This window comes from Podarcis muralis, chromosome 3 (assembly GCF_964188315.1).
Source record: "Podarcis muralis chromosome 3, rPodMur119.hap1.1, whole genome shotgun sequence".
In the NCBI taxonomy this organism is placed as follows: Eukaryota; Metazoa; Chordata; class Lepidosauria; order Squamata; family Lacertidae; genus Podarcis; species Podarcis muralis.
In genome coordinates this window covers 27,667,837-27,694,451 of record NC_135657.1, presented here as the reverse complement: position 1 = coordinate 27,694,451, position 26,615 = coordinate 27,667,837, and the positions used below count along the sequence as shown (strand labels likewise).

The window sequence follows — 26,615 nt, the reverse complement described above, 5'->3', positions numbered from 1 at the left end:
CACATATTTAAAACCATCTGCCCCCTGCTCAAAGGATTCTGAGAACTGTGGTTTAACCCTCACAGAGCTACAGTTCCCAGAATCCTTCACATACTACTGTTGCCAGTATTCTTGGGGTGTGTGTGCAGTGTATACGCAGCCTGTATGCAGTAGGATACAGAAAGCTGCCTTATACCAGATTAGACCATTTCCCCTCTAGTCCAGTATTGTCTTTCCTGACAGACAGTGGCTGACCAGAGTCTTATGTAGAGATCTCTCACACCACCTGCTGCCTGATTCTTTCAGTGGTGCTACCAGGGACTGAACCTGAGATCTCCTGCATGCAAATTGAGCTCTATGATTGAGCTACAGTCCTCCTTGTTCTGCCAGCTGTATTGAAGGACAAGGCAGTTTGTTTTCCCTGTGAAGAATGCATTTCCAAAGTGTTCCAAGAAACAGAAAATTATAAAATCACAATCTCTGATAGAATGCTCAGAGCAACATGCGATAGAGGGATAAAAAAATATTATCAGTTATCTACAGCTTAAAACATAAGGATGACAATAAAACCACTAGAGCATAGAAACAGCAACAAGGTAAAACCCAGATTTCCATCGGCAAAAAGCTTGGGCAAATAATGTTCTAAATTGCCAGTGGAAGCTGTATGGGGAAGTTGCAAAGTGTTCTCAGATTTGCGTATGTATTTAAAATAAAGTAGACTTTTACAGAATACTGCACATTGCCTACCTATATACTTCATATTCCAAATATCCTAAATAAAAAAATAGACAGGAGTTGTGCAATTTGTAGTAAACAGTCCTATAGGAAATCAGTTTTGTAGTAACCTTACTTTAGCTCATGAGTTGGCGGAAGGTTTTCCAGTTCAATGTTGTTTTTTGCCTTGCCAAAAAAGCCCTGTGCTCACAGCGGCATGAGACTCTCTGCAGCTACCTACTGGAATGGAAGTGATGCCACATAATGTTTCATTGTGTGGGGTGTGAAGTGCCATAGCTCAGTGGTGGATTGAAATCCCAGTCTCAATCCTTGCCATCTCCTGGTACAGCTGAGTCAGGTTCCTTGCTTGAAACCCTGCTGACCTCCTGTCAGCCAATGTAGACAAAACTAGGCTAGATGGACCAGTGGTTTAACTCAATATAAGGCAGCACCCTGTGTTTTCATATTCCTATTTTTCTATATTCTCATTTGATGCCTTGGGAGTGACAGCATCACATTGTACATCACCATTCTCGATGTATTCCTGGTAGCACGTAGAGAAACTCATAGGATGTGGGGCTTTCATTTTAAGTTATAAAAGCAAGCAACACCCCCCAGCAAAAAACAACAACAACACACCCCACAATTGTTCAACTCATCAGTTAACCAAGGTAAGCATCTACCCTAAATTGCCCCCTCACACAGAAGCAGCAGAAAACCAGTGCCTCTTGCATGGGAGGAATTTTCAGGACTGCGGGGAAAGGGGCAGGGGTTTGGCCCCGCCTTAATGAGTATTGCAGTGCATTTGGCATTAAGTCTGCCTTGCCAAATTGTCAGAGAAAACAATAGTGTATCAGAAGGGATGGATTTGCTCAGTTGAGTGGAATACATGCCAATTTCTGGTATTTAGTGTGGAGGAACGGGAAAAGCAACAGTGGAAAGTGTGGAAAATAATCATCATTCATATTTTGTTTTGTTTTTACCCCCTTCCCTTGTTGGATTCACTTTCTACTTTGGAAGAAACTTTTTACCTGCAAGAGTAATAGATTGGTTTCATAGCCAGAAACCATATTACTCAAAAACACATTGCAATGCTTTTTATATTGTTTAATTGAAATAAAATATGAAGGGGTTTTAGTACAAACTTGTTGTTTTCTACTGGAAACAGAAGCAAAGTCCTGTTGCTGCTGTTCTTCTTCTTTTTTCTTTTCTATAAAGAGCTGGATATATTCCAAAAAGGGGGGAAAATGTTTCAATTTCACTGAGTCCTGCTAGCCATTAAAATAATGCTCAATAAACACTGGCTTTTGTGGATTACATTGCAGTCAATTTGGCAAGCGATGGCAAAGTTAAACCTTGATAATGTTCCAGTTCTTGACATTGGAAGGTATGAAAAGGAATATTTTTTACTGACTTTGCCAAACATTAGAGAAGCAAAGGGTTGAGGGCACAGATGTAGTGTCCCAGCAGAACCTTGTTCATACTCTCTCTGCCACAGGAACCTTTGAAGCTGCTTTCAGTCAGAGCACTTCAACGAAGCCAGTGGCAAACACAGAAATGTTGTTTGATTTCTTTCTTTCTGTTTTTCCCCTTTGCGTTTTCTTCCTCTTACCCCTCCCCCCTTTTTGTTTTGTTTTATAGGATTTTCTAATGTAAACGATCAAAAGAAAAAGCTTATGGAGAATAAAATAACCAAAAAAAGAATATATTGTGTTTATATTATTAATAGCATAGCACCATCAAACTGCCTGCCTGTTTGCAAGTAAGCAGGCACCTGCCCCAAGGACCTTACAGTGTAAAGTAAGCTAGCGAGGAGAGAAGAAAGGGAGATCATGATTGATTCTGTAATGGTAGAACCACGTGGACAAGTATACCAGATACTATGTGTCAGGACCTTCTGTACTGCCCACTCCTGTATATAACAATTATGTAGTAGATATGTATTGTTCATGATTTTAAGCTGTCACTAGATGTCCAGGTTGCCTAAGTGGTCAGTAGTGGGCAAGCTAAGCTCCAGCTGGTTCACTTGCTACAGCCATTCCCAGACCAGCATAGCCTGGCATCAGTAACCCATGCTCTGATAAACCCATGTTTTAACTACTGCAATGTGTTCTACATGGGGCCACCCTTGGAGATAGGAAAGAAACTGCAGCTGGTGCAGAATGCAGCTGCCCATATATTAAGCAGGAAAGTACACTGGGGTCATGGGCCACCATCCGTAAGATACTGCACTGGCTGCATGTGCACTACCAGGCCCAAATCAAGGCATTGCTCCTCATGTACAAAGCCTCCATTTCATCCTCCTCCTTACTTTATAGCGAAAACTCTTTTTTAGCATGGAAACATCCCCTTTTAAGCTTGATAAACAACATAGCCATCTCTCGTTTTTAGACTTTATCACACATTGCGGCTTGCTTTTAGCAACCTGAACAAATATGAAGCTCACACTGTTCCAGTGGATTTGTAAGAGGGCATTTAACAGCATAATTAGACCAAAGTTTCTGAAAAAGGAGTGAAAAGCTTGCAGGTGTACAGACAGAAAGGTTGGGGGGAATATCGCAAGATGTTGGCTTCAGCATGTTTTGTATTTGTGGTCAAAAGACTGATTAAAAGCATTTGCTAAAAATCAGCTTGATTCACCAACTTATTTTAAAAGTTGAACCTCTGCAGTTGAAATGATGGTCTATCACAAAAATGAAGTAAGTCTTTTAAGAATACAAGTTGACACTGTCCTTTTAATTAGAATGAGTATTGTGAAATGGTACTTTGTGGGGATTAATTATAAATATTTGATAGGATCTGGAATTCGCCAGGCACTCTGGCAGGACCTGTGATACCACGTGAAAACAAACTAAATGAATGGTGCAAATGCCCTATCAGAATTTTTGGTGGGTCAATGTTTGTGTTGTTTCAGTAGGTTTCCCAGTTTTAATTAGTTTGCACACTCTGTGACTCTAATTATAATTATCAAGGCTACAATCCTATGTCCATTTATCTGGTAGTAAGCCCTGTTGAAATTAATGCAACTTATTTCTGACTAGACATGTACTTTATAGGATTGCACTGAAGTATCCTTCTTTAATAGTCAAGTATGGTAAATTGTATATTTTCATGTATACCGTACTGTCAGTTTCTTCTAACAAAGAATTAAAACAAAACGTATTTCACTCAACTTCAAATATTGGGTGATATTGGGTCAGTTTTCTTACTGCAATTTTGGTGGTGTTTGGTGCTAGCTAGCTTAACATTTTGCAATCTTACACTACTTCTACATTGTTGCCCCAGAACAGCATTCAAACATCTAAGAGAGGTTACTTCCAAAGTTTGAAAACTGACAGATTTGTCTCAGTGATTAAATACAATCAAAATGCTTAGGGTACATTGTTTAAATAAACCCTTTAGAGTCCCTGCATCTTTGTTCTTCTGTCATCTTTCCACTGCTGCAGGGATAGATAATAATAGATCAGGCTATGTTTTCTGGAGAATAACATACAACCAAATAGCCTGCTGGCATCCATCTGTCTCAAGAGACAGTGGAGTTTGCCTCTGGGGGTGAAGTGACCTCTCTGGGATGCAAGCCTGGGCAGTGTGTATGGAGATCCTGGACTGCCCAGATGACAAGACCCTTCTTGGCCTCACTGTGTGATCCAAAGGAAAGCAGAGCAATACGTTTGGCACAAGCTTTGCTGCAGGAGTTGTTGGAAGGAGGTTTACCACTCGTCATCCAACTATATTAGGGACTCCACTCTGGATTTGTATAGGGTTTACTCCTTGGCATTTTCTTCTCCTGAAGATGTCCCACAAGGCAGAAGGTACAGATTGTTCCTTGGGACTTACTCCTTAGCTTTTTCTTCTACCGAAGATATCCCACGAGGCAGCGGAGGTTTAGAGTGAGAGTTTTCCTTCTCTTAGATGGGCTGCCTTCCCAGGTTGATGAGCCCCATCTGCCTCTCACTTCCCTCTACAGCACATGCAGAAACTGCCTTCTTGACCATTGGACCCACTATTGGTCTTGTCCACTCAATCCTCTGGAGCCTGTCTTTGCATGCAGGGTAAGTCCCCAACTCACTGAGGGCTTAATATCCATCTGCTACCCTTACCTGGTTTAGCTGGCCAGTTGAAGCCATTTCCAGGTTGTGGCTGCTGTCACATGCCTACAGCCTCTAGGAACCACTGATTAGAGCTGAGTGCAGGGTAGGAATCAAAGGTAGACAAACTACCCTAGAAGGAGCACAACGTGTCCCCCACCAGAGGTGATACCCCTTCCCTAACACCCCACACACCCCACCAAATATTTAGCAGCATGGCAAAGTTTCCATGTTTAACCCAGTTTAATAGGTCTGCTCTGAGAGTAAAAGTTAGTTGAAGACCATCCACTTCTTACAGAATATTTCCTATTGTTAAATTTGCTGTTTTATTATAATTTGATGGTATGTTCTAATGTTTATTATTGACAACATTGAACATTTCCTAGTAGCATAAACTGCCTTGGTGAAGATACAGCATTGAAAGGTAGCTTAGAATTTTTTTGAAATCTATAAAAGTAGATTAGATAACTTATTGGAGAACTGGGCTAGTAACAGCCATGATAATGAGATGGAGCTTCCAGACTCAGACATTCTCTGACTGTCACTAGTAGTTGTTGGGGGCAAGTGATAAGGAAGTGCTGTTACCATCATTCCCTTGATTCTTCTCCTGGCATGTTGCCCATGTTGTGGAATGCCTTACCAAGTGAGGTGTGTTAGGCCCCATTCCTGCTTCTTTTATAGGTGACTTGTAAAAAAAAGGTTATTCCAGGTGTTCTATGACTGTTGCCATTTTGCTGGTTTACCTATGGTGACTTAGAGAGAGGTTTGTATCCAAAGTTAGTCATGCTTGGAGTAGATCAGTTGGAAGACAGAATCACTAACATGCATCTTTTCATTTTAGTGTGTCTAATCTGAGTACAACTTAGTTGGATACAACTAAGCATCTTAAATTTTTTTATTTTTTATTTTTTGATTTGTAGCTTGTAAGCCACCTTTTTTAAAAAATAGGTGGGGCATTTTATTTATAAACAAAAAACCCCACCCAAAAACAACAACCCAATGTCTGGCCGGCTGAACCACTGGTCTGATCCAGTAGCTCAAGGAAACAGTTGTCACACCCATCATTTTTAGATGAAGAAATTTACTATTTGACATTAATAAAATAAAAAAGCACTATATATAGTTTTTATGCCCTAAAGAGTGATGGAAATGAATTATTCAACATTTATTATGCACGGTTTTTGTTTTGTTTTTTACTTCATTTAGTACACATACTTCCATATTGCCTAATTGGGTAATATGAATAACCTTAGTAGCTTTATGATTTTCTTCCAACCAGTATTCCGAAAGAATCGATTCCATAGAGAGGAATATAAGGAGACTGATCACATCATGATATCCTTGAACTTCTCATAAGGATCTTATACCCTGATCTAGTAAAGCGGCCCTTGTCATTAAAAGCGTCAAATGGAGTAGAAAAGGGTAATATATACCTTACTGCCATTAGTATTATAGAATGATTTTATTGTATTATAGGATAGCTGTAGGATCCTCCATCATTTTCTTTGGGTATGAGAAGAAATCTCTCTGTCTCTCTCTGCCCCCCATCTAATGTGGTACAGTGGTACCTTGGTTGTCAAACGGCTTGGCTCCTGAACAAATTGGCCCCCGAATGTTGCAAACCCGGAAGTGAATGTTGTGGTTTGCGAACATTTTTTGGAAGCCGAACGTCCAACGCAGCTTCTGAGGCTTACGATTGTGTGCAGGAAGCTCCTGCAGCCAATCGGAAGCCACGCCTTGGTTTTTGAACTGTTCCAGGAGTCGAACGAACTCCCGGAATGGATTAAGTTTGACAACCAAGGTACCACTGTACATGTTTCCTTTATTGCATAGCGTAATAAGATCAGTTTTATGAAATTGCTTCAACTGACACAATGCAGTAAAAGTCCCGTTTTTCCGCTGCTGTTACCTGCTCAGTCCCACTGACCTTCAGGTATTAGGATAGGTGGTTGGGTGGGAAGAATAAGACGTTGCAGAACTGCTAAAAGAACCAGGGAAGACCTGTTGCTGTGATTCACAAGTGGAGAGATTGGTATTGTGCACAGGTTCTACTTACGGACCACTTGTGAGAACAGGATGCTGGACTATATGGGTTTCTGGCTTGATCCAGTAGGGCTCTTATGACTGAATGCTCAGACCTCCACCCTATGGAACTTATTGCATAACAACTTGCACTTCTTTCATATGCACCACCCTCGTATTTTGTGAGAGGCCGATATGTTAATACAGTACTTTTATAAGTAAATAAAAATAAGTTTGATGGGAAAAGTGGCAATCTGCTTCATTTTAATATTACACACACACACACACACACACACACACGATAGCACCTTTCAGTGCTTGCTTTATTTCTTTTCTATAGTCTTGGGGCAGATGATGTAGGTTTAAGAGAGAGAGAGAGATGAGATATACACTTGGTAGAGAGAATGATAGGTTAGACACTTTCATAAGCTTGTTTTCTTCAAATTCACTTTCACCTATGATATAGAACTGCTGAAAACTAGCTTTAAAAAGCAGTAATAGCAAAATCCATCTAACATCTTCAAAGACTAACTTAACACCAGTTTAATATTTATGCAGCAAACTGTGAGAATATTTCACCCTAACTTGATTTTTCCCCTTTAAATTTATAGCATACCTTGGGACAGGTTACTATGGATTTTAAAATGAAATTCCATTTAATTTTGCCTTCATTCACAACAACCTTAACCAGAACATCAGAAGAAGCATATATATTCTGCATGAATGAAAATGAAATATCCTCAAATTGATTCCCCTGACTAGTTTTGACACACAGCAACGGGGTGGGTGGGAAAGCTATCTGGATGAAGCTGGAAATTTTACAAGCTGGAAAATTCTGAATAACTTTCTCAAGATGCCTGTGGTAGTGATGGGTTTGTCCATGAACTCATCCTTGGCAAACAGATTTAATTTCACAGGCCATAGATCTTAGATTTCTAAAATAATTTGTGGAAAGTATTTGTTGAAATAGCAAGGTGCTGTCTCGAATATCCTAAGACAGATGCCTAGACAACCTGGTAATACACAGAATTGTGAAGGAGCCATTGTATTATCAAAAAAACTTGGTTGTTATCCCACAGGAATACAATTTATTTTGCTGAGCTGATGAAAATCCATATGAGATTTTAGTTTCAAATAGCCAATTAAAATTGAAGTTGTCAGAGTTATCTCAAAAAGAGCAAGCTGGAATAGTGACAGCAAATTAAACAGGCTCCTATTTAGGTTAGTAAGAAGTACGGTGACCAAGAGGATTTGGTAGCTTTCTGTGTTGCAGAACTGACTCTGGTTCAGTGGCTCAATGTAGAGATCCCTCTAGCTTATTTAAAATGGGTTCCTGAGGAAGAAGAGAGGGAACAGTTGTGCCCTAAGGGTGTTATTCTTCACATGGTTACTGCCTCCATGCTGGAGGAAGCACTTTAAAAATCTAAAAATCTAAATATAACAATGGCAACAACAGGAACTAATCCAATCAGTATTTCAAAATGCTGTGCAAACAAATATAAATGTTTTCACAAGAAATCTAAACTGAAGCAGCAAGGTGGCTTGATGGTCTCTCTGCTGAGGGTCTTCATGCAACCATGGCACATTGTTGAGAAGGTTCTGTACTGATGGCCACACATCAATTTTTCTGAAAATACAGGGCCTCAAGATGATATTTGTTTATAATGGAGCTTAAAATCTGATGGAGGCCAGTTGCTAATGACAGTTCCTGGACTATCTGAAGACTTCTAATTCATAGCTTTGTTGACACTGTCCTCACCTCATAAAAGTCACCAGTGGGGGGGGGGGGGAGAGACTTTGGTTATGCACATTAGTGCTGATTCTATGAACAACAAAAATCTCAAGCTCTGGTTCAAGGATCAAGGGTTGTCTAGTCCAAGCTTTGTCTAGCCTTGAAGCTGGAAAGTACAGGAAGACATGGTTTAAGAATAACAAAGCTCAATGAATAATTTGTAGAGGACAATTTATTTGAATAATTTAGCCTCCCTTTCTGAATGATGGAAGGATCATTACAAGGCATTATACTCTTCCTACTTGTCTGGTTTTAGCAAAGCACCAAAAGTTAGTGAATGTGACCTCTAATATAACCACAGGGACTTCTAATAGATACATATTTCTACAGTATTAATATTAACAGTTCTGTAGATCAAATTGGAAATTTATTTTACTGTTAATAATATTAATATTATAATCAATTTATAATTATAAGTTTCCCAGTATCTAAACTCCAACTAGAGTGTTTTACTAATAGTGATATACTTTGCAGCTGAAGCTTTTGTTTATAAAAGGAATCTAAACAACTAGAGAGCCAGTGTGGTGTAGTGGCTAAGAGCGGTGGTCACGTAATCTGGGGAACCGGGTTCGCGTCTCCGCTCCTCCACATGCAGCTGCTGGGTGACCTTGGGCCAGTCACACTTCTCTGAAGTCTCTCAGCCTCACTCACCTCACAGAGTGTTTGTTGTGGTGGAGGAAGGGAAAGGAGAATGTTAGCTGCTTTGAGACTCCTTAAAGGGAGTGAAAGGCGGGATATCAAATCCAAACTACTACTACTCCTCCTCCTCCTCCTCCTCCTCCTCTTCTTCTTCTTCTTCTTCTTCTTCTAGTGTGAAATATTTTAGTGTCAATCAATCAGTCAATATAAGTACCAATAAAACAATACAAATCATACATCCATAATATGAGGCAACATCCGTGATGTAAGAGAGGTTACCAGAGATACCAGCAAACACAAATTCAGCTTGATTTCAACTTAAACATCTGAATCACCACAGCAATTTATACTGATTTTATCCAACTCATTTTTCCTGATTATTATTATTATTAGCAGCCAGTGTATAGAGAGCCACTTTGTGTGTTATAAAGCTATTGTTGTCACTCAAAAGAAAACAGATCATTGCTGTGTAGTATACCTGCTTGCTTGTGTGAAACAAAGGTTTCAGAATGTGATCTCATGGGTCTCTCTATAAGGACAGGCCAACAGATGAGTGATGTCTTCCACCTGAGGTAGACTATAAATACAATGTCTGTCTGTGTACAGGACCTTGTTGTAGTGGCCATCCAAGACTGGAAACCCAGCTCAATACAGACATTTCTTAAGGAAGTTTGATCAGATAACTAGCTCTAAAACACTCTGTTTTCAAGAGTGAATACCAAAGGGAAATGCTGGTTTTTGTAATCAGTTGCGGCTCCATTCTGGATTCTGTCAGCTGACTTTAGCAGCATTGTGGCCTCCAATCTCATACAATGCAATCAGAGATTAGGCCAAACATGCATAATGCATCTGGAACTTTCCTTGGGCAACTCCCACGCACTCTTGTGTTTCAGGCAGCAATATGATCTACACATTAGTTCAGGAGGTGTGGATCCAGGTCAGCTTGTACCAGAATTTGCAAAGATTGAATTCCTCAAGCATCCTTATGGAGTTGCACAAATTGCAACAGCTGTGTGTATAGGTTCCACATGGAGGCACTGGGGATGGGAAGCAAGGGCTTCCATTTGTGCAAATGGGCTTTCCCCTCTCTCTTCCTGATGTTGCGCAAAATTGAATTCCACCCAACATTCATGTAATCTTTAGTTCTTCATTGACTGCAGGTTCACTTGCAGGCTTGTAGGCTCCAGTTAATGATTTACTGTATTTTTCCGTGTATAAGACTATATTATTCCCCAAATTTTTGAAGTTTAAAATAAGAGGTCATCTTATACATGGATAGTGCATAGTGCATTTTCTTAATTTTGGGTTTTAAAAATCTAGGGGTCGTCTTATACATGGGGGCGTCTTATACATGGAAAAATACGGTATGTGGAGGGTGGAGAATGTCAACTCTAAATGAAGGCAAAAGGCATGCGATTCTGAAAAAAAGCTGTGATGCAGCAAACATGGTCTGCATGTAGGAATAAGTTTATTTGTATGGACTATGTCAACTGAAAGCACAAAAAGTGTCATATCTGAAAAAGAACCTACATCCAACTTGCATCTATATGATCCACAGGTTCAGATTGGTTAGTGCTTACACCTATGACATTGTTGAACAAAGCGAGTGTATGGTTCCAAAAAATCCAATCCCTGACCAGTGATGTTGACCTGACCATCAGTTGGTATGAGAAACACTCAGGAGTCAGGAATTTCCATGCAAAGCTTCATATGTTGTCCTCTGGATCAGAGCCGAATGCTAAAGTTGATAGATCATTTTTCTAGGGAGCGAGTACCATCAAATTCAGTGGGTTTTACTTCTGAGTATACAGGGCTGTCTTAAGCATATGCGGCGCCAGGGTGCAAAGGTCCGCCTGGCACCCCCCCTCCAGGTTACCCAGTCCCAGGCACGCAGGAGGGCAGAGCGGGCCGGCTGCCTCAGCATCTCACTGGCTTGGTTGCCCCTGAACTCGCGGTGCAGAGCTGCCCGTAGCAGAAGAGCCTGCCGTGGCGCTCTGACCAAAGGGCAGGCTCTTCCCTGGATGCAACTTTCAGACCCTGGACTCTTGGCTGGGCACCCCTGGGAGCCCAGTGCCCGGGTGCCCCGCACCCCTAGTGCCTATGGGTAAGATGGCCCTGTGAGTATACATGCTTAGGGTTGCACTGTAAATTTTGTAGGAGTTTCTTGAGTGGTGTTTTGTGCATGTCTTCTCCTCTGTTGCATCTTTTTAAAAATTGCAGCACACAACACAGAGCACACAGTGAAGGTGTATATACTTGTACCTATGTAGACATTTTGAACCATAATCTCTTTATTATTCTCCATTTGTTCCAGTGCGATCACTGTTGGCCACTGTACAATGACAAGCCTTTTCATCCTGGAGATCAAGTTCATGCTTATAATTGCAAGCCTTGTCAATGTTACAGCCATGCAATAAGCTGTCACTACAACAGGACAATGGATTCTTTTCCTAATGAACACTATAGAGGAGGTGGCGGAGTCTGTGATAACTGTCAACATAACACCACAGGTAATTAACAGAACAGAATATATCCATGGTGGTTGGCTCTTGCAGTCATTCCAAAGCATCATTACATCTGAGGTTGAATTGTAAAGAAATTTCCATGCTACATATCAGACCAGGAAAATGAGATTGGTTTGCACTATCTGCATGTATTATAGAATCAAGCAAACTTTATATAAAATAAAGTTCCAAGGCTGTTTGGTTCACATAGTTGGAAAAGGGGATATGAACACACCCCACATAACACAGTGGGGGATATTCAGCTAACCAGTTGCACTAGCAGAAGCCCTTGGAGGATTCCTGCTAGCACAATGGGGGTGTGCCATTCCCAAATCTACACTGGAGGTTTGTGGGAACCTCCAGAACAGAATTAGGGGGCACGAGGGTAGAGGAAAGTTTATTTTGCTCAAGGAACAACCTTGTGCTGATGAAATCTTAGCCTTAGCAGTATGCTTAATACAAGCCAACGTGTGTATCAGGCTGGGTGCATGATACCCCTGATGCCTATGATCTTCCCACCAGATTAGCACACTTTACATGTAATGTAATGCAGCAGGGAAGAGTGGTAGCTCACAGGTAGGACACATGTGATGCTTATCAAAAGTCCTGGGTTCAATCCCCAGTAGGTAGGCTTGGAAAAAACTCCTGCCTGAAAACCTGGAGAGCTCTTGCCCATCAGGTCATGAATAAACAGGAACAGGAGCAGCTGATGGAGTGGTGCAATATCTTTATTTATTGTCCTTTTATTGTCCTACACTTCCTCCTAAAAGGGAGCTCTGCGCAGCTTACAACATAAAATAATATAATAATTTATAAACAATTTAAAACAACCATTAGTCAGCCATCATAAAACTTCATATAACTCCGGCTAGGCACCTAGGATCCCCTATCATTATCAAATGTTTCAAGATCTTGTGCTTGCATAAGAGCCAATGAGCCTCAGAAACTATTTTGCCCTCACATTGAGACTGTTGTTTTAGCCAGGGAATCAACTGTAAAACATAGTACCTGGTGTACCAACAGAATCTACAGTCTTTCAGGGCCATCAAGCACTGGAAACAAGTTCCCTATTGGATGCATTAGCCAATGCATATGGTTGGCTGGCAAAATGTCTTGTGGTTTGTCTCAAGTAGAAGCAAAGCCCAAATATTTTGAATAAAGAAGTTCAGCAGAACTCTGCCTCTCCACAACTCATGTCTGCTAAGTCATTTAGTTTGTTGATTTGCTTCACTCTAAAATGTATTAAAATAGAACATACTTGCTGAATTTCTAATTCCACATGCTATATTTGTGGTGGTTTTGGGACACTTCCTTTAGTACTCTTGGCTTTCCTCCTTAAGGATGGTAGGGAAAGTTGGATGTTTAAGAGTAATTTCTCTTTTTTAAGTATAGAATATATATTCATACAGAATAGCTTTATAGGAGTGTTGTGTTATGTAACAGATGGAAGTTTAATGGAGTAAAACACAGTTTGTAACAGGTTCATTGTTTCATATGCTCTGGATCACTAAATTGGCAGGTAGAGATGAAAGGTGCATTAAAATGGACGTCCTGAAAATTATAGAATTCCCTCAAAGGAATAGTCTTTAATTTTGAATTATACAGCTAATTTTAATGAATTGGAAGCCATAATGCATAACCTTTCCTTCATGCAGGAAGAAATTGTGAGCTGTGCAAAGATTTCTTTTATCGGTATGTAGATGCAGATCTCTCATCCGTGGATGTTTGCAATCCTTGCAAATGCGACACAGCAGGCACCGAAAACAGTAGCCACCAATGCAATAAGGTAGGTGGGTTTAACCTAGAATGTTACCCTATATTCCCAATATTCAGGCTATGAGTACCATTGCATATGTAGCCAAAACAACACCCATGCACAAGAGAGAGGCTTGGGGAGCCTTGGAAATGGAAAAGTACAAAAAACATTTATGAAAAATGAGGGTAGGGGAGCCCAAAACCATCCAAATAAGGACTGAACATTCCATATATCAAAGATGCTTTAGCTGAAATTCCTGCATTGCAGGGGGTTGGCCTAGATGACCCTTCATAGAATCATAGAATCATAGAGTTGGAAGAGACCACAAGGGCCATCGAGTCCAACCCCCTGCCAAGCAGGAAACACCATCAGAGCACTCCTGACATATGGTTGTCAAGCCTCTGCTTAAAGACCTCCAAAGAAGGAGACTCCACCACACTCCTTGGCAGCAAATTCCACTGTCGAACAGCTATGATTCTATGATTTGTCATGAAATGCTGACTGGTTGGGTGTGGGGGAAAACTGGAGATCGAATAGAGTGGTTGGAATCCTGCGCAGGGTTTTCTTGCAGGTACAACAAATCATACTTGTTATAACTGGCAGCTGTTGGCACTAATGTGACTTACAATAATTCATGGGATAGATAACATTTAAAGTTTTTAAAAAGAAAGGAATCCTTTCCCAAAATAGTGGCAGATTCACATAGGACTTATGAAATTATTTTGTGATTCTGTTATCTAGATCACCATATCTCCAAAGACTGAAGTATGATAATAATATGAAAAACGATTTGTAAAATGCCTTAATATACGATAAGATCACTATTTTTTTAAAAAAGAAAATCCATTTAAGTAGCCCATACCACCTTCCCACTTGCTAAATAGTTGCCTGAAGCCTTTGGAAACTTTCAGCAGACACAGAGCAGTTCACACGTGCAGACTGGCTGCCTTCATTTCTCCAATTTTTGCTTTCTATGGATATGGGATTATGTGAAGAACTGTAAGACAATAATGCCAGGCTAAGGATGAGTTGGAGAGCTGACACACACAAATGACCACAAATTTGTTACTTTATTTACAAGAGGAAATTTATCTTAAAAAGCCAAAATGGTACCAATTATTTTAAGTCACTGCTTTCATTTGCAAGCAAAAACATATAGTGCAGTAATAAATCCATTTCTTTCAAAAGAGCAGGAAAATGTGTAGAAAATCCTGCCTTTGGCTGAGAGCTGGATCAGTCCAAACCCAATTCCCTTATTGTATTCTTGCCTGACACTAAACTTTCTTCATTGGTGCAATGATGAAAAATCCTTTTATCCAGTAACGTTTTGTGGCTTTTTCTGTCATTTCATGTTTGTTTTTATGCTCACTGGGGACATTCTTTTATTGGTAGCTTTGATCCTTCAAGAGGCTCTGTGAGCACTGCAAGATTTGATATCTTCTACCTGTGAAGAGCTCATTGCTAGCTTGGGGTTTAGGCTGGCAAAAAGAAATGTGAAATCCTAGAGCCCTGTACTTATTAAAACAGTGACAATAGTCTAAAGCAGAGGGTCTGATTTCCTGCCTCTAATAATGATACATTTTTGGCCAATAGCACAACTCCAGAAACAATTTGAAAGTCGCATGATATGGTAAGAATGGGGAAGAGAGGGGAGGGGAGAATTTAAATGCCAATTTTGAGATTTCTTGTTTCAATTGGCAGTTTTTCAGCCGTTCTGCTTCAAGGTGGCAAAGTAGGGTGTTTTGTTTTTGGATGGCCAGAAATTTAGCGATGGCTAAGACTGAGAAATGAGTCGAAAATCAAGATAATATAAAAAAGAAAATAAGGAAAAATGGGTTGAACTGTACAGCTCAATAAGGCATCAATAGACTGCTGCAAAAGGAGCAAGGTAGAACAAAATGATTAAGAGGCATTAAAAAATAGATTAATAAGGCTGGAGAGTATGGGCTGAAATGAATTACATGAAATAGAAAGGCATTATTGAAGGGAGTGTTTCCAGGTCTGACCCAAGGAAGATGGAATCATAAGGAATAAGGCCTTGGCTCATGAAAATTAATTGTCACGTCACAAGGATAATTTTCAAGGAAATGTGTTAAAAATGGGCCACAATACACTTTCTCTGCATAATTTACCATTCCCAGCAGTTTATCAATGCTTTCCTATACAGAACCAGTTATCTGTCATTTAGCCTAAACGAAGATGCAGGATTCCGGAAGAGAACAATCACAAGTTCTTATCCTGTGGATTGGGGGGGCACCCCACCCCACAAAAAGTTGGTTTAGAGGAGGAAGTGGTTCTTTTGCAGTGGCAAAACTGCCTTGATGACATTGTCTTCTTTTTAAGGCACAATCTAGAAAATCTACTGTACATATCACACAATTCCAGATCAAGGAATAGCATTAAAATACAATAAAACAGTATTTCAAAATGCAACTTAATATAAAATCAAACAATATGCTAACCACATAACTACTCCAGCCAAATAAGGGGCATCACTTTAGCCAAATGCTCGGACGAATAGCTGCATTTTTAGTGGGTGCCAAAAGTCAATTAGTGTAGATGCTGATTGCATTGAAGAGGGGTGCATTTCGGAGGTGGAATGTCACTGTTGGAACTGCTGTCTCATGAACTGTCATGTACATGGGTGTAGCCTGGGGGGGGCAAAGAGGGGCAGCTGCCCACCCCAAATCAATAAAATTAAATAAAAATACATAGCAGACTGAGATTCTGCTCCCCGCCCCAACAAAAGGCCTGCCCCACCTACAAAAATCCTGGCTATGTTCATGGCCATGTACCGTATCTGAGAAAGAACAGTGCCATAGTGAGAAGGGCACCCATTTGCACATTCCTTGGGCCGCCCCTCTGCTGCTCTGGGCAGCCCAGTGATGTTCGCAGACTTCTCTGGGCACCTTGATGGAGGAATCTGATGCTGGCCTGGGTCATCACAGCAGTCAGCCGGCTGCACTATTAGAAATGTGAGTGAAGTGTTCAGTGGGGCTCGGATGGAAGAAAGACAGAGGGAGTGGATGAGAGTTGCAGGAGGAGGAAAAAGGAGAGAAAAGGAAGGAAGGGAGGACGCAGAAGGGAAAGCAGCAAGTGGAGGGAGCGCGGGAGGCAGGAAGTCACTGGCAGAGGACGAGAGGTGATGAAAAGCAAACTCTGAGTTTCTAGTCCATGGTCTCTCCCATTTTTGGAGGCATACAGCTCTTTGGCAAGGAGGCAAGGGGGACTAGGTGCACCTCTGTATATCACAGACACTGTGAAGTAAATATAAAGTACAGAGATAATATTTAATGCTAGCTAGCCACCCATATCTAACTCTATCAGTTGTTGTGCTGGACTTTCTTGTGGGTAAGGTGACTTCTTCACTGGGGGCAGACTGGATTTTTTGTGTTGGACTGTGTGTCATAAGCCTCATTTTTCAGGTCTGGAACCAAAGAGGAGTACTTCTGCTACTAGAAAGTATCTCATGTTGTGACCTAGAGCATTGCTCGAGAAAAGCAAATTATACAAACAAGCTTATGTACTATGCACCCGAGTTCATTTATTGCTGATTTTCTTGGTGTGTCTCATAACGCCACCCCCAATACATTATGCCACTGCACTGTAAAAAGTATTTTGCCACCTTGCACAACATTCATGGAACATAACTGTCAGGGAACTGCCATCGGAGCCGAGAGGAGAGGTACGGCTCCCCAATGATGCAGGGGAGGGGACTAGCAAGGAGAGGGAGAGAGCTTTCGCTGGGGAAGGAAATCAAGGTGACACCAGGAAGAAAGGGGAGGCTGAGAGCACTTCGGAGGGAAGGCTCCGAGACTCTTCTAGTGAGATCAGCGGGGAGAGCACAGGACCTCCGCTTGGCACGCCTACCCTGCGCAGAAAGCTTCCGCGCAGAGAATCTAGGAGGAGACTTGGAGTCAAGGAATTTTTATGTTGGAAGAAGTTTAGGAAACGCCCACTGACGGATTCTGCCAGCGACTGAAGCAGCCGTGCATGAGGGCTGTTCAGCCAGGGAAAGGTTTAACCACCCAAGCAGCTTGGAGCAGTTGGTGGCTTACACACAAGCAACTACAATTCCCATTACAATAACTAACAAAAAGCTTCTCTGTTATTTTCACTTCCCAGTAGTGGTGTTCCTCTGCAATTATACAAGCCTTCCTTCATAATATTATAAGAAGCTGTAAGATGATTCAGCTGGGCATTAAAATGATTTATACTTCAGCAAACTCTCACTGGCCTCATTTTTGCTTCATCGTTTTTGATTGTTTGTTTGTTTAACATATTTATAGCCCACTTTGTAAGGAAACTTTCTTCACAAAATGCACATAAAAATTGAGTCAATAAAGCTTAATAATCTAATATTATTAAAAGCTAGAATAGAAGTAACAAATAACTTAGCAAATGCCTAAACATACAAAACTGAAACTTTGTTGACAGTTATCACTGTCACTACTACTACAGGGAGTGATCTTTGCATAATACATTTCAAATAAAGGTGTCTTGAAAACAGTGTGCATGTAAAGAGCTGGAATCACTGGGCACACACCACTGCCATCTCCCTGAACCACCTGGCTCTGATCCTTTCTATTGTCTCTTCTGGGCAACCTTCCAGGGCCATATGCCAGTGGTGGGCCACTATCTACTGTACAAAGGTGAAATTATTATTCTTTGCCCCACCCACTTTCTGCTCTTGACTCCAAAAAGTAGAGAGGGTGGGGCAAAGAATAATAACCTCACCTTTGTACAGTAGATCACTGTCTACTCACACCCTTCCCTCTAACCTCCAAAATGCATTGTCATAGTTCAAGGATGTGTTCTAGTCTATTAAAAACACTCAAGGGGTGTGTGAAGCAGGGCCAGTGAGAAGGGTGGCCTGGGGAGAGAGGGTGCATCTGGGAAGAGTTCAACGGGCCAGGTAGAGAGGCCTGGCGGGAGACATTGGGCCTAAGGTTTCCCACCTCTGATTAAAGCAGTGACAAATGTAAGCAGCCCCTTCACTTGATTTGCATTTTCCTTCCAGCCAGTGGTGTGGGTGGGGTTTAGAGGGCGAGAACATCCAAATGGGCAGTGGTGAAGAAGTGAAATCAGAACAGGGTCTGACCAAACCTGGAGCTGGAACTCTTTGAAAGCAGAAAGCCTGTTTAGTATTTTGTGGTTCTGTGTGCTTGGTGGTGATTTTGCATGCTTTGTGTCCAGTTTATGTTTGATACTAGATCCATTCATATTCATCAATGTTCTCCTCCTCCTCCCCCTCATCCTCCACCTCTTCTTCTTCTTCTTCTTCTTCTTCTTCTTCTTCTTCTTCTTCTTCTTCTTCTTCTTCTTCTCCTCCTCCTCCTCCTCCTCCTCCTCCTCCTCCTCCTCCAAAAGTGTGCTCTTCCTTAAAGTCATTCTAATGAATTTTTATTCTCACAGTTTCTATAGTTTTATTTTATGGTGAGTTAACTGCTAGAGAATAAACTATGGAGGCCTATTTTGTCCCTGTTCCCACTTAAAGATTGTCCAACCTGCCAACCCACCTATGTTGCTAATGAGTGTTTATCAGGGTGGGTGGGGGGGAAAGATAAGTTCATCATTCCTCAACATTTTTCTTTTTGTATCTTTTTAGATTGGAGGTCAGTGTAATTGTAAGAGACATGTGTCTGGCAGACAGTGCAATCAGTGCCAGGATGGATTCTACAATCTACAGCAGTCAGACCCTGATGGCTGCAGCCCCTGTAACTGCAATACCTCTGGGACAGTCAATGGAGATATTACCTGTCACCAAAATTCAGGCCAGTGCAAGTGTAAAGAAAATGTTATTGGTAGGTGCAAGGCAATAATCTACAGTCAGATATCTTTCTTTTGTCTACAAATTAGAAATAAAAAACATGCTCCAAACCTTTTCATTCTTTCTTTTTTAAACACATCAGGTGAAATGTATTCTTTTTCATGAGAAATAACGGAAAACTGACTAAATAATATGCAGTTGCTTATTTATCTATCCTACCCAATTACAGCTCAAAGCTAAGTATAATCAGCTCTTTGGGTTATTCTACATTTAGTAGGTTTTAGTAGTTACAGAAGCACCTATCACTTTGTAATAATAAAGGACAGAAATAATATAATTTGCTTACTGCTGCCACAAATGATTCTTTCAGGAAAACAGCACTTTTTGCATGATGCTATAAACTTAATGAGTTTTAAGCAAAATACTTTCTATGTCAGTTTCCTTAACAGACAAAAATAAATGGATTTTTCTCCTCAAAAATATTCTGCGCTACAGGGTCCTTTGTGATAAATCTTTTCATTCCCCCCCCCCTCCATTATAATTCTTTGAACTGTTCCTATGAAATGCAAAATGTCAACATAATTCTACAGATCTTACACATTGCTAGGGTTAGTTATCAAGGGCCACATAATTTTAATTTTGTAATTCAATGCCAAGTTGATTATAATAAACTACTACCTTCAGCGTTATTTATCATTTTTTTAACAAGACGTGCTTTTTTGTTTGCTATTCCCACAGGTATTTTCCAGAAATTAGATTTGATTATAGCAATTTATTACTTCCAGCATATTTGAGGGGAGCCACATCTATGTAAGGACAAAATTTATCAAACACCCAAAATATACAGTGCATATAATACACTTTGAAATGTTGATGTATGAGAATATTATGCAAGGAAAATTTCTTGATGAAAGGAACTCTGAGTCGTAACTGAACATGCCCCAGACATGTGGTTTTAAAGTAATGTTTTGTATTTTAGTATCTATTTATACACCATTTCATTGCAGAAATAACTGTGCCATGTATTGATGCTAAATGTAAGTGTAAAAAAAGCTTTCCCGCTATTAAGACCTATTTTATGGAGAAATCCTATGGGCAAACATGGTTAACTACTCTTTAATTTCATTGATTCCCAGGGGACTTGTGCAATTTATGGATAATCAACAGCATCAAGTGATAAAGCTTATTCTGGGCCTAACCGCTCTAGGCTGCAGGTTGTGGGTTGCATGTTTGACTCTTCACCCCCCCCCCAAAAAAAAACCCAAGCTTTCATGCAATTTCTTTTTTCTGTGTGCAGAGAAAGTAACAATTCCATATAATCTCCCATGGAATGTGTTGGATCCAATGAATGGTGCCTTCCATTCATGGAACTAACCAAAATTCAGCAGAGGATTCCCATCATTCATTGGTTTCACTGAGTACTATGGCATAATTAGTCAAATGTAGAGATATAAAATTTCCTGGAAACCAGGGTTGGGTAGAGATGGAGGAGACATTATTATCAGGGGGGAAAATGATTTGGGGTGTGTGTGTGAAATATATGCAATACTTTCTTGTAGACTCTAATCTTCCTTTATTATTTTAAGAACAGGTACATCATCTACGTCTTTGTTAGCACAAGACAAAAGACACCCACAGTGATAGGGGAAAGGTTCAGAAAACTAAGCATCTCTGACATGTAATTAGGGAGTAGTGATATAGCTGGATGTTCAGTCACACTTCATAATACCTTTGAGCAGTTCAAACTTATTTTGTTATTCACATGGTGATCTCATATTAGGTAAATTTACCCTTATTTTTAAATTGTATCCTGTTTCTCAGTAAATAATATATCACTGAAAATGATAGGAGATGTTAAGTTTATCTACTCAGACTAAGTGTCTATAGCTACTGATTTGGTATGTGCGCTTTGAGTACCAGTACTTTGAGAGTCAGTGTGGTGTAGTGGTTAAGAGCGGTAGACTCGTAATCTGGTGAACCGGGTTCGCTTCCCCGCTCCTCCACATGCAGCTGCTGGGTGACCTTGGGCTAGTCACACTTCTCTGAAGTCTCTCAGCCCCACTCACCTCACAGAGTGTTTGTTGTGGGGGAGGAAGGGAAAGGAGAATGTTAGCCGCTTTGAGACTCCTTAGGGTAGTGATAAAGCAGGATATCAAATCCAAACTCTTCTTCTTCTTTTTCTACCATACACTTTGTGTGCTAATTTATTCCTTAATCTTTATGTCTTTGACTGAATAGTTTCAAATATTCATTGGTTTCTTTTGCTTGATGCAGAAGATGGAGAAATCTAGTAGCAATGGCAAAGTGGGCCGGCCGGCAGCACTTACCTGACCTCCTGGCAGCAGAGGCGCTGCTTCTTACTGGGAAGGAAAGAGTGGAGAGTGGCAGGGATGTTAGTGCAACATAGATAGAGCCATCATGGTGCTCCTGCCAGTGTGTTTGCACCAAACCTCCCCACCACCTTGGTCCTCCCACTCGTACTCTTGGTAAGCAGCAGCTGTTCCCTTGCCAAGAGGTCAGATAAGCACTGTCACTACTATCCGATACAGGAGGAATTTGAAATAACAGGAATTAGAGGCTCTACTGGACCTTGCCACCGTGTTGCAAGATCTGTACTCAGGCAGACTCCCAGATTCCACTCTTGTTTCAGGAACACATGAAAGTGTTTGGTAATCTGAAACACTTGAAACTTTTTGGTCATAGTTAGCTGGTCAGGGAAACCAGTGCTAAACCTCATGATTTGCATGTAGAAAGTCTTAGATTAAAATAATCATTGGTATCTTCAGGTAGGGCTGAGGAAAGCGCCTTTCTGAAACTTTGGAGAGCTGCTCTCAGTTTGCTACTGTTCTAGATTGACCTGTGGTCTGATTTGGTATAATGTTGCTTCCTTGATGTCTTAAAGTGTAGTATTGAGTAACCCAACCAAAAGCCACAGAAAAGTTATTGTTAGTACTACTTTTGCGCTGAGTATTTGATTGCAGCAGCATGAGTCAGCTACAGAACAATACTACTTGAAAATGTTGAAAGTGGTTAACACATTCTGGAAGAAAAGCTCTGGAAAATAGTTTTATTTCCACCCAACTTTCAGTTTTTCCACTTCAGACTGTAGACGTGCACTTTATTAACAGGAGTGAAGATGAATTCTAGCAGAGGCATTGTATTCTGATTGAGCTATGTACATTTTATTCCTTCATCAGAGAAGGCTGATCCAAAGCTCTTGGACAAGTGGGGATTTCTTATTTACTTCCATAGAAGGTGAAACCTCATGCTTGCATCATCTGTATATACTATATAATAGAGCCTCCCAAATACCCATATAATGAGAACTGGGGTGCCATATTACTACTGAACAAAATAGCGATACTGAAATGCTATGTATTCAGCATGTGCAGCTATTTAAATATATGTGCTGACTTTCAAAAACAACAACAATTGGATATACTAGTAACCTTAGAGTCCATTGTCATTGTGCCTGTTTAAACAAGCTTGATAACAGAAAATGTAAGTAAGTGCTGCAATGTTATGGAGCATGAGCTGTTAGAGTTAGCACAACTGTTAAATCTTACTAATGATCCTATCACTGGTAAAATACATTAGCACCAATAATTTTATTAAAGTAGGTCATTCATCTAGAATAAAAAAGGGAGAAGAATGTGAATTAAATGCCAAGCGTGCTAACTCCCCTGTACTTGTTAACATTGAATGTGATGCCCTGTAGGCCTTTCTCTGTATCGTTAGGAATAGATTACCTGTCAGGAATATGTATGGCATATTCAAATAAGCACGGTGCATATTTTTAAAACTGATATGATATGAATCCATGTAGACCAATTTTAATAGTTCAAAATGAGTCATAATTCTTGTTAACAATACAGTTATTTTTAAAATTTGCGGCAATAGTGGTCCTTTTTTATTTTCCTTATTGAAATTAAATGATATGCCTTAGGTGAGCCATTCATCACTGCTAAAGGAACTTGCCGTCTGTTGGAGTTCTCCAGTTTTTATCCATATATAATGTATTTTCCACCGTTTGGGGAGATGCTTTTTCTACATAGGAGATTCTAAATATATATATTTGTATTTTTATGTAACTTTTTTTTTTGGAAAAAGAATGAACTTGTTAAAACACGGGACTTCCATTTTATTTTATTTTACTGTATGGTGCAGTTAAACAATGGCAGGGTAGTGATAATTTTATTTTCATTACATAAAAAGGCGAGAGATGCATAAATGTGGGTTGGCATTTCTCAAATTATATTCTGGATTTAATTTTTTTGGTAGTGCAGTTTATACATTAGAAACAATGCAATTCCTGAATGAAAATCAGAAGTTCATAAACCCCTCATAATCCATGCCTGAGGCAGCATAAAGTCATGACTTTGGAAGGAGAAAACATGTGGACTTGATATACTGGTTTTGGTTATACATGTATGTATGTATGTATGTATGTATGTATGTATGTATATAAAAACAACCCAGCATTAATCATGATTTCAGTCTACTTTAAAATCAGTAAAAATTGGGCTGGGGAAGGAGAGGCATATGTAAACTTCAGCAGATGTTTGTTAACCATGATTAAGAAAGGAGTTAAATTGGGATCTCTCACAATAGTTTAAGCAAAGCCCTTGTGAAGTGTACAGATTGTGGGGAATTCAATAGTACAGTGGTACCTTGGGTTACATACGCTTCAGGTTACATACGCTTCAGGTTACAGACTCTGCTAACCCAGAAATATTACCTCGGGTTAAGAACTTTGCTTCAGGATGAGAACAGAAATCGTGCTCTGGCGGTGCGGCAACAGCAGGAGGCCCCATTAGCTAGAGTGGTACTTCAGGTTAAGAACAGTTTCAGGTTAAGAACGGACCTCCGGAATGAATTAAGTACTTAACCTGAGGTACCACTGTAATAGTATCAAAGAAAGATGCCTTATGCTAAATCACACCACTGACACATCTAGCCCAGTATTGTATCAGTACTATTGTCTACACTGAGTGCTCTCTGGGGTCTTCATCTTTTTTATCCCTACATAAAGAGGCCAGGGCCAAATCTGAGACCTCCTGCTTGCACAGCTTATGCACTGTCTTTGAGCCTAGCATTCACAGCTGAATTGGTTCCTAATATGAGAGTTGATTCATCATTGATTGCAGGTGTACTTGCTGGAGACGGGACATTGTTCATGTGTAAGTTGTGCCTATCCTTTGAACTGTATTTTGTTCTTGGCCAAGCTGTATTCTAGGTCAGGAAGGAATTTTCCCCAGATCCTGTTGGCTGTTGACTCTCTATTCTAGACTGTTAAATGTATTTGACATGGGTTTCTTTCCTGAATTGGCTAGAATTTGTTCTTTAGACACCTTTCTGTGGTTCTTCTACTTACGGTGTGTTGCTGTTTGAGTTCTATAGCTGGTCAGAGTTGTAAGTTGTGCTGGTTTGGAATTGGAATTGGCCTAGATGTCCTATTAGTCTCTTCCATTTCAAGGATTTCTACAGTGGAATTTCAGCAATGTAAAGTTTATATCCCACCCCCACCCCCCGCTCAATTTCCTTATTTGATTTATAATGATGATCTTTCTTTCTTTAGGTTTAAGATGTGATCACTGCAACTTTGGATATAAACTTCTTCATACTTTAAAGAACGATGGTTGTGAACCTTGCCAGTGTAATATCCATGGGTCTGTGAACAATTTCTGCAATCCTTTTACTGGTCAATGCAATTGCAAGGAAAATATCAAAGGACTTTATTGTGATGCTTGCATTGATGGTTTTTACGGGCTGGATGCTTTTGGATGCAAGCCTTGTGACTGTCAAATGGCAGGATCTGTTTTTGGTACAGCGTGTGATCATTACACAGGGCAGTGTATCTGCAAGCCTAACTTTGGGGAAAGGCGATGTAGTGACTGCTTAGATGGGTACTACCAAGTGCAGCAAAATGATTCCTTAGCCTGTCTACCCTGTAACTGTGATAAGGCTGGTACAGTAAACGGCTCTTCGCTGTGTGACAAATCAACGGGACAATGTCCTTGCAAAGCTAGCGTCACAGGCCTTCGGTGCAGTCAGTGCATGCCTCATACGTACAATCTCACTACTCAGAACTTTCTTGGTTGTGAGATTTGTGACTGTGATCCTCTGGGAACAGGACCAGGAACAGTTTGTGACCAGCTCAATGGACAATGTGTTTGTCTGCCTCATCACCACGGAAGAAGGTGCAACGTGTGTAAACCAGGTAAGGAAATGAGAACAAAACCAGCTTGAAAACTGTCTGTTGCAAGATGTGGTTGTTTCTTTTACTGTATTTCAAATAATGTACTCAAGGGCATGTCTCTGGATCTCAAAAGTGTTGATTCTGTGCAAGCTGCTTGGGGGAAGAGATTGAGAAATGGGTGGACAAGTTAGGCCTGGTTTGGTATATGGGGCTGCTGCTGCCAACCCACAGCTCCCCTAAGCTGGCCACTGCCTCCACCCATCCCATCTTGGTGGTGGAGGGACACTGCTGCTGCTTAGTCCCCTGATGTACCACTGTTGCATTGATAGATAGGACTGCCCCTCTCCACCCCAATACCCAGTGTTACTGACCCACTGACCTTCAGTAAGGTAAAGGGTAAAGGGATCCCTGACCATTAGGTCCAGTCGTGGCCGACTCTAGGGTTGCGGCGCTCATTTTGCTTTATTAGCTGGGGGAGCCGGTGTACAGCTTCCGGGTCATGTGACCAGCATGACTAAGCCGCTTCTGGCGAACCAGAGCAGCGCACAGAAACGCCGTTTACCTTCCCGCCAGAGCGGTACCTATTTATCTACTTGCACTTTTGACATGCTTTCAAACTGCTAGGTTGGCGGGAGCAGGGACCGAGCAACGGGAGCTCACCCCATCGCGGGGATTCGAACCGCGACCTTCTGATCGGCAAGTCCTAGGCTCTGTGGTTTAACCCACAGCACCACCCGTGTCCCACGTCCCAACCCTCAGAAGCAGGCATTTAATCAGAGAGCAGGCTGGGCAATGCAGAGAAATTATGTCAGGACTTCCTGGGATAGTAAATCACCTTTGTCCTTGATAAGGAAAGGGAGGGATTTATGCTACTTTAGCTTTTTTTTTTTAATGGTCAATTGACAGCAAAAAATACAGAGAGCAAACTGTTTATGCTGGCTATGGGACTTGCTATGGCCTCCGTACATGTTTGTGTAAACAACAACAATAAACGTGAATATTATTGCGCTTTTAGATATTTCATTTCTACTACACTAAAGGACTTATATCTCATTTACATTACTGCTCTGTTTTTGCTGGCTTAGAAATGTGGGGTTTTATCCAATAGTAGTCCTATCCAGAGTGGTATTCAAGTAGGTTTCTCTCAGGGTA

The 26,615-nt window shown here is 40.7% G+C and overlaps 1 protein-coding gene across 1 annotated transcript in view; it reads left to right on the top strand.

Annotated features, from left to right (window-relative positions):
* Positions 1-26,615, top strand: part of USH2A (usherin) — a 433,394-nt gene that overhangs the window by 51,836 nt on the left and 354,943 nt on the right. Inside the window, exons 10-13 of the mRNA XM_028724645.2 lie at positions 11,549-11,744; positions 13,394-13,524; positions 19,103-19,298; positions 24,843-25,484. Coding sequence (XP_028580478.2) covers positions 11,549-11,744; positions 13,394-13,524; positions 19,103-19,298; positions 24,843-25,484 — 1,165 coding nt within the window. The remainder of the gene's footprint in view (positions 1-11,548; positions 11,745-13,393; positions 13,525-19,102; positions 19,299-24,842; positions 25,485-26,615) is intronic.